At 44.0% G+C, this 12590-nt stretch overlaps 1 protein-coding gene across 1 annotated transcript in view; it reads left to right on the top strand.

Annotated features, from left to right (window-relative positions):
• The window catches only part of LOC115464369 (vomeronasal type-2 receptor 26-like), a 95683-nt gene that overhangs the window by 51011 nt on the left and 32082 nt on the right, over positions 1-12590 (top strand). Inside the window, exon 6 of the mRNA XM_030194755.1 lies at positions 535-826. Coding sequence (XP_030050615.1) covers positions 535-826 — 292 coding nt within the window. The remainder of the gene's footprint in view (positions 1-534; positions 827-12590) is intronic.

Here is a 12590-nt window from a genome sequence, read left to right as displayed (position 1 = left end):
TTGGATCATTATTAAGGTAAAATGTGTGTCCAAATTGAATGGATGAATGATTTTTAGCACTTTTTACAGAATTAGGAGGATAACTTATAAACTACAGTGGATATCTCAACAATTTAGGTGTGAGTATTTTCCCCGGCTCTGTGAATGAAGTATGTGCACATAAAAGTAAATACTCACTTATGCTAGTTTTCTATAAAGGAGGGCAGGCGACTACCAGTAGCCCTTCAGTCATCTATGTTCAGGGTCTGCTTTATAGAATTGCTCCCATAGTGGTGATATTCATCCTGTATACAGATAGTCTGTGCATTTAAGTTTAGGCCTAAAAGTATAAGGATAATGTCTGACAGTCTGAGATTAATCTGTATATTCAGTGTCACTGCCTATCCATATAGCAGTGCTTAATATATTTATTTTTCAATCTCTGCAGCTGGCTTTTAAAAACACACACTGACCACTGGCTTTGAAAATAGTTCCACAGCTTTCTTTCCATCTTTCAGTGAGTGATTAATTGTCTGATCTTCATTGTCCATACAGTTATAATGAAGAAAACTATTTTGACTACCTGGCATTTGTTTCTGCAGTGGAGGAGATTAACAATAGCTCAGAGCTCTTACCTGACATCACCCTAGGGTTTCATCTTTATGAATCTTACCTCAATTCATTCTTTGCGTTTGGGGCTGCCATGAGTATAATTACTGGTATGGACATCTGGGTTCCTAATTATTGCTGCAAAACATCTGGCACATTGGCCGCTATCATTGAAGGCCTTCAATCAGAGGAATCAAGACAGATGTCCAATATGTTCAGGATGTACCACTATCCACAGGTAAAGTGCCTGTTCTGTTTTCTTTTACTGTATAATCCATTAGGAAAGAGTGAAAAATGGTGAACCTGTGATGCATCAGTTTGAATTAAAAAGACCATTGGGAAGAGGCAGTGTGGCTAATTGCATTTAGGTCTTTTTTTCAGTGTCTACTTTTGGCTTACCAAGGGGCCCTTTACTAAGCTGTGTTACAAAGTGGTGTTAGAATGCTCTTGCATGGATTTTTCCTGTATGCTAAGGTCAATTCTGGTCGCCGCATTTCTAAAAAGATATAGTGGAATTAGAAAAGGTGCAGAGAAGCTCGAAAAAAAATAATAAAGGGGATGGGACGACTTTCCTACTAGGAAAGGCTAAAGTGGCTAGGGCTGTTCAGCATGGAGAAAAGGTGGCTGAGGGGAGATATGATAGAGGTCTATAAAATAATGAGTGGAGTTGAACGGGTAAATGTGAAGCGCCTGTTTACGCCTTCCAACAATACTAGGACTAGGGGGCATGCGATGAAGCTACAATGTAGTAAATTTAAAACGAATAGCAGAAATTTTTTTTCACTCAACATGTAATTGTACTCTGGAATTCGTTGCCAGAGAATGTGGTAAAGGCAGTCAGCTTTGCGGTGTTTAAAAAAGGTGTGGACGACTTCCTAAAGGAAAAGTCTATAGACCATTATTAAATGGACATGGGAAAAATTCACTATTTCTGGCATAAGCAGTATAAAATATTTTGTACTTTTCTTGCCAGGTATTTGTGACCTGGATTGGTCACTGTTGGAAACAAGATGCTGGGCTTGATGGGACTTTTACCACAGTCATAACATGGTCTTTTTCTAATTTTTGCATTAATGACCATGCATTGATGTTGTCATTAGTGTGCAGCATTTAAAAAATTAGGATTTAAGAACTCACATGCAACTGGCTTGGCCACTCTTTGGAAAACAGGATATTGGGCTAGATGGACCATTGATCTGACCCAGTATGGCAACTCTTATGTTTTTATGCTATTCCTGCGCTAATCAATAAGGAGGGAATTCAAAAAATAGCACTAAAAATTTGGGGCTGATATAAGCGAGAGCTATGCACAGACAGTGGATAAAGCGGTCTCTCAGGTTCTCAAACCAGAACTACCCAGGATGCAGGATCCCAAACCGGGGCAAGCTGGAACAGGCATCCACCTCAATGCCTGATGTCAGAAAGCAGTGGATAAAGCAGTCTCACAGGTTCTCCCTAATTTTCAGGTCCTTTTACCATGTGCGGTAAAAAAGGCCCAGCACTAGAGGCAGGCCCCAGGTAAAAAAGGCTGAAGATAGCCATGGCCATGTGTTAAGATTGCTCTTACTGTGTGGCCATGCGAGGGGAATCATTTCCTGCCACCCACTGAAGTGGCGGTAAGGGCCCCTGCGCTATCCCAGCATTAACCAATTACCATGTGGCACTGCCCAATTACTTCTGGGTTAGCGCTGCTAAAAATACTGCCCTATTTTCCCCAGCGTGGGAAATGGCATGCACTGGGGCAGGAGCTATCGCCGCTGCTCTTGTTGGGCTGGTGGTAGCTCCAGATTTGCTTGGGGTAAGCCCATCGTGGGCTTACTGGCGCTTTGTAAAAGGACTCCTTAGGTTCCTAACATTTTAAACTTGTTTTTAGTGAAATATAGAATCCTAATGTTTCTGCTGAAAAATCACCTAAATGTAGGAGCTTAAAAACATAGAAATTATTTAAAATGTGATCTCAACGTGGAAAGGATGAAGATGCATTAATTATTCTCTTACCTATCTATATGTTCCATCTTTGCTTATATCCTACGATGTCAATTTTAATGTTCTATTTCGTATTGTGTTGACATTGTAAGTAGTATACTATCAGCCTTATAATCGAAAGAGAAGGGTGGCTATCTTCCGACACAAACCGGGAGATGGCCGCCTATCTCCTAAAGTCGGCCAAATCGGAATAATCGAAAGCCGATTTTTTGACACCCTCGCTGGCATTCCGTCGCGGAAACAGTCAAACTTCAAGGGGATGTGTCGGCAGTGTACAGAAGGCGGGGTGTGGTGTGCTTACGAGATGGTCGTCTTTAGCTGATAATGGAAAAAAGAAGGTCACTTTTCACGAGAATTTGGTCCACTTTATTTGGACCCTTTTTTTTGGGGGGGGGGGGTGTCCAAGTCCCAAAAAAGTTCCCCAACTGACCAGATGACCACCGGAGGGAATCGGGGATGACCTCCCCTGACTCCCCCAGTGGTCACTAACCCCCTCCCACCAAAAAAAAAAACAAATTTAAAAACTTTTTTTCCAGCCTGTATGCCAGCCTCAAATGTCATACCCAGCTCCCTGACAGCAGTATGCAGGTCCCTGGAGCAGTTTTAGTGGGTGCAGTGGACTTCAGGCAGGCAGACCCAGGCCCATCCCCCCCTACCTTTTACATTTGTGGTGGAAAATGGGAGCCCTCCAAAAATTCCCAAAACCCACTGTACCCAAATGTAGGTGCCCCCTTCACCCCTTAGGGCTATGGTAGTGGTGGATAGTTGTGGGGAGTGGGTTTTGGGGGGCTCAGCACCAAAGATAAGGGAGCTGTGTAAATGGGAGCAATTTGTGAAGTGCATTACAGTGCCCCCTAGGGTGCCCGGTTGGTGTCCTGGCATGTGAGGGGGGCCAGTGCACTACGAATCTTGGCCCCTCCCATGACCAAATGCCTTGGATTTGGCCGGGTTTGAGATGGCCGCCATTAGTTTCCATTATCGCTGAAAAACGAAGTCGCCCATCTCAAACCCGGCCAAATCCAAGTCATTTGGCTGGTCCCAACCGTATTATCGAAAAGAAAGATGGACGCCCATCTTTTTTGATAATACGGTTCATACCGCCCCATCGCGGGGCCGTTCTCTTAGATGGGCGTCCTTAGAGATGGCCGCCGACGTTCGATTATGCCCCTCCACGCCATACCTTGTTATTTGAATATTTTACTGCTGTAATTGTCTATTTCTCATGTTTGATGTATTCTTACTGTACACTGCCTTGAGTGAATTCTTTCAAAAAGGTGAAAAATAAATCCTAATAAATAAATACATATTATTATTAATATATATTTTTTACAGATCAGTTTCATCTCACAGAGTCTTTTAATGAGTGACACATTTAAGTTTCCTTTTTTCTACCGAACTGTCCCCAGTGAACTGCACCTTTGTGCTGGGATTGTCAGATTATTGAAGCATTTTGGTTGGACATGGGTTGGTATCATTGCACCTGATGATGAAAACAGCCTGAGGATGCTTCAAATCCTGAGAGAAGGGATTGAGCAAAACGGTGGCTGCGCTGCATTCATAGAAACCTTCAGTGGGAGCAATATAATGACAATGGGGAAAATATATAAAATAGTAATGGACATGCCATCTATTAAAGTGATCATTCTCTGTTCTAATGAAGAAAATGTATTCTATCTACCCCTTCTTGTGTTGAACCCTGGGAAGATATGGATCACCAAAACTGAACTGAATTTTCTCTTGAAAGCTATAGAAAAATTTAATATAATGAACACCATCTTATCATTTGCAATTGTAAAGAAAAAGATACCAAGCTTTACAAAATTTATCCAGGAGGTGAACTTTACCCTGCTTCCAAGTGATCATCACACTAAGATGTGGTGGACAGGCCTATGTGACAGCCAGTGTCCAAAAAACATCAAAAGATCCTGCAGTTCTGATGTAAAATTGTCATTTGTCCGACCCTGTAACACCAACTACACTGGGAAGAGCAATAGTGTATATAACGCTGTGTACGCCCTGGCACACGCACTGCATGACATGCTCATGTCTGGCTCTAGAAACAACACCACAAGGACTACAGAAATGTGGAAATTATCTGATTACTTGCCATGGAAGGTAACATCATTTGTTGTGTTGTTCAGAAGAAAGAAAAAGTGAGACAAAACAAAATGTGAAAGGAAAGACTTTGAGGAAAAGGAGACTCTATGATCTCAGAAAGGCACTGAAACCCCACAATCACAGAATGTTTTTCATTATAAGAATAGATAAAGAACTGGGGAAAGTATAAAAAGCATGGCTAATGGAATTCTTTTCACCTTTTCTACACATATATCCCTAATTCTATAAAAGGAGTGCACATCTCAGCCAATTTGCACCAAGAATTGGCTTTTTAACATGCAATTATTGGGGCTAATTGGAATTAATCAAGATGTATGCTGGTGAATTTAGGTGCATGATCTCTGCCTAAATTTTATGCACGTCCTGGAAAAGAGGTCACAGAAACCGGAGGTTAATGGGAGGTTCAGGCTAGAGTGTGGATTTGGGTTATGTGTCTAATTATAGAAAATATTTTGAATTGGACAGACCTCACACACACAGACACACTGGGAAGGAAGTCTTCCTTCATCAGGATCTTCCGTTGCTCTCCTCTAACTGTGACTAAGCAGATCTCTAACAAGAGCAGTGCAACCAATCAGAAAGCTCTATTGAAGCTCAGATTTCCATATAGAGATTCTATTAGGTATTTTAGGATAAAAACCATATATAAAACCTTCGTTTTGGATTCAAACTTCATAGTATAGATTATGGTCATGCCCTAATGTTTACTCTATAAAACTTTTCATGAAAATTGAACCTCAATTGCCCAAACTAGAACCTTTTAAAAACGGACTGATTTGCATGCCAACTAAGCTTCATTAACCTTATAGCAAACAAGTATCAGTATCAGGCAGCTAACTTCCACCACTAAAACCCATGCAAATAATTTTAAAATGTATTTTCAGTACTTTTAAACTTGCTAGTGTCAGTGCAGGTCTCCATTGACACTACTGCGCATGCATCCGAATTTGCGCCGGTTTCCCCGTTACCATGGCAACTAAGGACGCTTTAAACACCCCCCTGCACTCCCAGCGTTCTATAGGACATTTTTAATTACAATTGCGCAACATGCACGAGCGTCGCGCATGCACAATTACAAGCATCCCCCGATTCCATCCGCTGTTTTGATTTTTATATCTGACCCTTTTTAAGGGATATCCCAAACTTCTTAACACTATTTTTATTAAAACATTTGTGGCTGAGTGTTTCCTATTTATCCAAATTATAAACGGGACCATTGGTATACAACGGAACATCACTCCTACGCGATTGACATCATTGATGATGTCATCGCGCATACGCACGCTGCAGACCCAATTTCAGCGGCCTCTTATGTCGCCAAGGAACTCAGAGCTTTTCCTTCAGGCCTGTCCAGTTGCTGGCTCACCAAAGGCGATCCAGGAATGACACGAATTGCGGCAAAATCGCGATCCCGGGACAGACCCGCCCCCTGGAACAAAATGCAGCCCAGTTCAGTGGCTCTACTGCCAGGTAAAAATAACTTTTTTTTCCATACTGGTTACATTAACCACCTTATTTTCGAAAGTGATCGCTGGCCATCTTCCGACACAAACCGGGAGATGGCCGGCGATCTCTCAAGTGCGGCAAAATCGGCATAATCGAAAGCCAATTTTGGCCGCTCTTAACTGCAGTCCATCGCAGCGCCGGTGAAATTCAAAGGGGGTGTGTCAGTGGTGAAGCGAAGGCCGGACATGGACGACCATGGGCGGGGTTAAGAGATGGTCCTCCTTCAGCCCATAATGGAAAAAAAAAGCGGCGAAGAAGAGCATTTTGCCGCTTTTACTTGGTCTATTTATTTTCACGACCATGTCTCAAAAAGGTGCCCAAACTGACCAGATGCGCACTGGAAGGAATAGGGAATGACCTCCCCGTACTCCTCCAGTGGTCACCAACCCCCTCCCACCCAAAAAAACCCAACTTTAAAACATTTTTTTGCCAGCCTCAGATATCATGCCCAGCTCCATCAAAGCAGTATGCAGGTCCCTGGAGCAGTTTTTACTGGGTGCAGTGCACTTCACACAGGTAAACCCAGGCCCACCCCCCTACCTGTTACACTTGTGGTGGTAAATGGGAGCCCTCCAACCCCCCCCCCCCCCAAAACCCACTGTACCCACATGTAGTTGCCCCCCTTCACCCATAAGGGCTATGATAATGTTGTAGAGTTGAGGGGAGTGGGTTTTGGGGGGAATTTGGGGGGCTCAGCACCCAAGGGAAGGGAGCTATACACCTGGGAGCTATTTTGGTGTCCTGGCATGTCAGGGGGACCAGTGCACTAAAAAATGCTAGCTCCTTCCATGGCCAAATGCCTTGGATTTCTCCGGATTTGAGTTGAAAACTGATGGTGGCCATCTCAAACCCGGATAAATCTACTACTACTACTTAACACTTCTAAAGCACTACTAGGGTTACACAGCGCTGTACAGTTTAACAAAGAAGGACAGTCCCTGCTCAAAGGAGCTTACAAATCTAATGGACAAAATGTGCAGTCAATCAAATTGGGCAGTCTAGATTTCCTGAATAGAGGTATAATGGTTAGGTGCCGAAGGTGACATTGAAGAGATGGGCCTTGAACAAGGATTTGAAGATGGGCAGGGAGGGGGCTTGGCGTATGGGCTCAGGAAGTTTATTCCAAGCATAGGGAGAGGCGAGGCAGAAAGGCCGGAGCCTGGAATTGGTGGTGGTGGAGAAAGGTACAGAAAGGAGTGATTTGTCCTGTGAGCGGAGGTTTTAGGTAGGAGCGTAAGGGGAGATAAGGGTAGAGATGTAATGTGGGGCTGCAGATTGAGTGCATTTGTAGGTTAGTAAGAGAAGTTTGAACTGTATGCGGTACCTGATTGGAAGCCAGTGAAGTGACTTGAGGAAAGGGGTGATATGAGCATATCGGTCCAGGCGGAAGATAAGACGTGTAGCAGAGTTCTGAATGGATTGAAGGGGGGATAGATGGCTAAGTGGGAGGCCAGTGAGGAGTAGGTTGCAGTAGTCAAGGCGAGAGGTAATGAGAGAGTGGACGAGAGTTCGGGTGGTGTGCTCAGAGATGAAAGGGCAAATTTTGCTGATGTTATAGAGAAAGAAGCGACAGGTCTTGGCTATCTGTTGGATATGCGCAGAGAAGGAGGGGGTGGAGTCGAAGATGACTCCGAGGTTGCGGGCAGATGAGATGGGGAGAATGAGGGTGCCATCGACTGAGATAGAGAGTGGAGGGAGAGGAGAAGTGGGTTTGGGTGGAAAGACAATAAGCTCTGTCTTGGCCATGTTCAGTTTCAGGTGGCGGTTGGACATCCAGGCAGCAATGTCGGATAAGCAGGCCGATACTTTGGCCTGAGTTTCCGCAGTAATGTCTGGTGTGGAGAGATAAAGCTGGGTGTCGTCCAATCCAATGCATTTGGCCTGCCAGAACCGTATTATCGAAACTAAAGATGGGTGGCCATCTTTTTCGATTATACGGTTCAAGACCGCTGTTTGTGGCACCGGCCAAATAGATGAGTGGCCATCTATTCGCCGGCGCCATTCGATTATTCACCTCTAAGTCTCCTGTTTTGTATAGTTGGCTATCATTGCTGCCATTGAGTCTTCAATTGTTCTACTTTATATTCCGTTTCATCGATACAATTAAAAGGATACTGTAAGAATCATCTATATATTTCATAACTGAATACAATCAAGCTTCTCATGTTTTCATCTTCTATCTACTGGCCACTATGATGGACTGTACTGTGTTAAACTCAGCAATCTGATTCTATCTATGTTAACGCTAGACTTAAAGCTGGACCTTAGGAAAAACAAATCTAGTCTAATTATGTTCTAATACTTCTCTTTATATTGTATTTTAAATTAATGTAGCTTGCTATTTGTATTACATAGACAACTTTATAGTTATGTTTCAACAGTTCACTTAACTTTTCTCATAACTAGTTCCTTTCTACCAACAAATGAGAAAAGACATATAGCTATTTGCAACTGAGGACAGCCTGTATGATAGGCTGCTGCTGCTTGGAAATGAGAACTCGCTGAGAGTGAGTTTTATTCTTTGTGCTACACTGCAGTAACCAGACATGGAAAACATTGGACTACACCTGACGCAGCTCTTGTGAAGGTGAAACATGGCCATGATGGGCAATTAGAGGAAAATTGTTTGCTGTTTTAATGTATCTGTTTTTCTGAGGATGTCCTCGCAGGACCTCCCCATGAAGGGGCAGGGAAACCCGTATTATTGAAACAAGATGGACGTCCATCTTCCGTTTCGATAATACGGTTGGGGACGCCCAAATCTGGAAATTTAGGTCGACCTTAGAGATGGTCGTCCTTAGACGCAAACAAACCTTTTCCGGAGATGGGAAGGCGGTAGAACGAGAGGGCATGAAATGAGATTGAAGGGGGGCAGACTCAAGAAGAATGTCAGGAAGTATTTTTTCACGGAGAGGGTGGTGGATGCTTGGAATGCCCTCCCGCGGGAGGTGGTGGAGATGAAAACGGTAACGGAATTCAAACATGCGTGGGATAAACATAAAGGAATCCTGTGCAAAAGGAAGGGATCCTCAGGAGCTTAGCCTAGAATGGGTGGCAGAGCTGGTGGTTGGGAGGCGGGGCTAGTGCTGGGAAGACTTATACAGTCTGTGCTGGGGCTGGTGGTTGGGAGGCGGGACTAGTGCTGGGCAGACTTATACGGTCTGTGCCGGGGCTGGTGGTTGGGCGGCGGGGATAGTGCTGGGCAGACTTATAAGGTCTGTGCCAGAGCCGGTGGTGGGAGGCAGGGATAGTGCTGGGCAGACTTATACAGTCTGTGCCAGAGCTGGTGGTGGGAGGCGGGACTGGTAGTTGGGAGGCGGGGATAGTGCTGGGCAGACTTATAGGGTCTATGCCAGAGCTAGTGGTTGGGAGGCGGGGTTGGTGGTTGGGAGGCGGGGATAGGGCTGGCCAGACTTATACGGTCTGTGCACTGAAGAGGACAGTACAAATAAAAAAGTAGCACATATGAATTTATCTTCTTGGGCAGACTGGATGGACCGTGCAGGTCTTTTTCTGCCGTCATCTACTATGTTTACTATGTTTCTGATTTTCAGCGATAATGGAAACTGAGGATGCTCATCTCAGAAATGACCAAATGCAAGCCCTTTGGTAATGGGAGGAGCCAGCATTCATAGTGCACTGGTTCCCCTGATATGCCAGGACACCAACCAGGCACCCTAGGGGGCCATGCAGTGGACTTCAGAAATTGCTCCCAGGTGCATAGCTCCCTTACCTTGTGTGCTGAGCCCCCCAAAACCCACTACCCACAACTCTACACCACTACCATAGCCCTTATGGGTGAAGGGAGGTACCTAGATGTGGGTACAGTGGGTTTCTGGTGGGTTTTGGAGGGCTCACATTTAACACCACAAGTGTAACAGGCAGGAAGGGATGCGCCTGGGTCCACCTGTCTGAAGTGCACTGCACCCACTAAAACTGCTCCAGGGACCTGCATACTGCTGCGATGGACCTGAGTATGACATTTGAGGCTGGCATAGAGGCTGACATAAAATATTTTTAAATAATCTTTGAGGGTGGGAGGGGGTTAGTGACCACTGGGGGAGTAAGGGGAGGTCATCCCTGATTCCCTCTGGTGGTCATCTGGTCAGTTCGGGCACCTTTTTGTGGCTTGTTTGTACCAAAAAAAGGACCAAGTAAAGTAGTCCAAGTGCTCATCAGGGACACCCTTCTTTTTTCGATTATGGGTCGAGGACGCTCATGTGTTAGGCATGCCCAAGTCCTGCCTTCGCTACGCCTCCGACATGCCCCCGGGAACTTTGGTCGTCCCCACGATGGAAAGCAGTTGGGGATGCCAAAAATCGGCTTTTGATTATGCCGATTCAGGCGACCCTGGGAGAAGAACGCCCATCTTCCGATTTGTGTCGAAAGATGGGTGTCCTCTTTCGAAAATAAGCCTGATAGACAACTTTATGGTTATGTTTACTAAGCTGTGCTAGTGGCTGGTGGTACGTTAATGCTGACACATCCCATGTACCTTGAATGGGCTGTGTCGGCGCTACAGGGCAGTCAGTAGTGTGGCTTAGTAACCAGGGGGGTTAATTTTTTCATAACTAGTTCCCTTTCTACCAACAAATGAGAAAAGGATTATTTACTAAGAATATAAGTGAACTGGTAGTTTTGATTAAGTAATCTATTGCTACATTTTCTTTCATGGACCTCTTTCTATGATCTCTACTATTAATTTATTTATGATGACATCTCTACCCCGCATTTTCCCAAGAAAGCTTTAGTTCAATGCGGCATACATATTGTAACCAGGCGCCTCTCTTGTGCAGCCAGGGATAGAACAATCTCCTCAAGCCACAGGCTCCCGGTACAGTGAAGAAACAGATGTCCACCAGTAACTTCAATCTTAAGGACTTTTATTCCATGCAGGTTTCTAGTACACAGTTCCAACAGCAGCAAAGCACATACCAGGATTCAATACAGGCTTACAGGCCTCAGTCTGGGCTCTTTATCCAGTGCACAATAAACAGTAATTCAATTCCCAAGACAAACAGTTCTTTCAGTTCATCATCACAGTTCAGTCACCAAGCAGCAGTTTCTACCTTCTATCCTCTTTACCTTCAGGAGAGTTCAATATTTTAGGGACTCCTTCTACCCAAGGGTTTTCCCCTGCATCAGCTTCACAATGAATTCAATACTTTTGGGACTTCCTCTCCCCCAAGGAATTTCATCCTGCTTCAGTACTTTAGGGACCTCCCTGCCCAAGGGTTTTCAGCCTGCAGCTGCTTCTCTCCTTCTGCTCCTCTCTCCTGAACTGAACTCAACTCCTGGGACTCCTTCCCACCTGCCTAATCAATCCCTGGCTTCAGCTACCACCACCAATCATTCTCCTTCCATTAGCTTCCTCACACCCAAACCCGCTGAGTTAAGCATTAGACTAATGAGACCAATGATGAGCTCCTGCACACAGGGTTTCCTAACTCTCTTTCCGCCTAGTGGCAGCCACTCTACCCAACCTGCCAGCTTACCCCCATGTCTTCCCCGATTGCAGCTAGGAGTCCAGTCCGGGTTCTTCATCTCACCCTCTGGCTCCTTGCCTGCAATGCCTTCTGGGACTTGTATTTCAGACTGAAACTGCCTTAACCCAACTATCCTGGAGGTGACTTTATCACAATATCAAGACAAAGCATTACAAAACAATTAATATTAATACAAGAATACAACTATTAGGGAAAAAAGTAATTTAAGAATAAATTTTTCCTATTAGCTATACACAGATCTAAGGAAGTGGGCTTTAAGTAAACTTCTAAATGACATATAATTGACTGATTGTCTGGTATTCTTGAGTAATGAGTTCCAGAGTTTGGTAAGAAAAATTTGCCTTCTGGATAGATTTGTAGGTTAAGTTTTAACAACTTGGGAAATGTAATATGCGATATTCTCTAGATGATGAGCTGGCATTTCATGGTGATAAATTAATGAGATCTATCATATAAAATGATGAGGTACCATAAAGAATCTGATGAGCAAGAACACAGAGCTTAAATGATATTCTTTCATTGAGGGGTAACCAAAGATGAGCCTTAAGTAGAGGAGATGCTTTAACGTAATGTGGGAATCTTTATTTACTGTCATATTACTGTTGCCTTTTTCCCCACAGACATTTCTCTTCAACTCTGTCACTCAGCGATTCATACCTGATTTTTCTTATCTTCAAACTACAAAATCACATTTACTATGTGCAAGGTGCTTGTCCGTTGGTATCTTAAAATCCCTTAGAACATAATATACTGCTTTTTAATTGTGAAACATTACTGTCATTTCTCCTGTTAATTGTAAGCCACATTGAACTGAAACTTGTTTTTGGATAGTTTTGGGATATAAGAATGTATGAATAAAGAAATATATCAGACTGAACAATGGTT

Source organism: Microcaecilia unicolor, chromosome 3 (assembly GCF_901765095.1).
Source record: "Microcaecilia unicolor chromosome 3, aMicUni1.1, whole genome shotgun sequence".
Classification (NCBI taxonomy): domain Eukaryota; kingdom Metazoa; phylum Chordata; class Amphibia; order Gymnophiona; family Siphonopidae; genus Microcaecilia; species Microcaecilia unicolor.
This window is presented reverse-complemented; position numbering and strand designations above follow the sequence as displayed.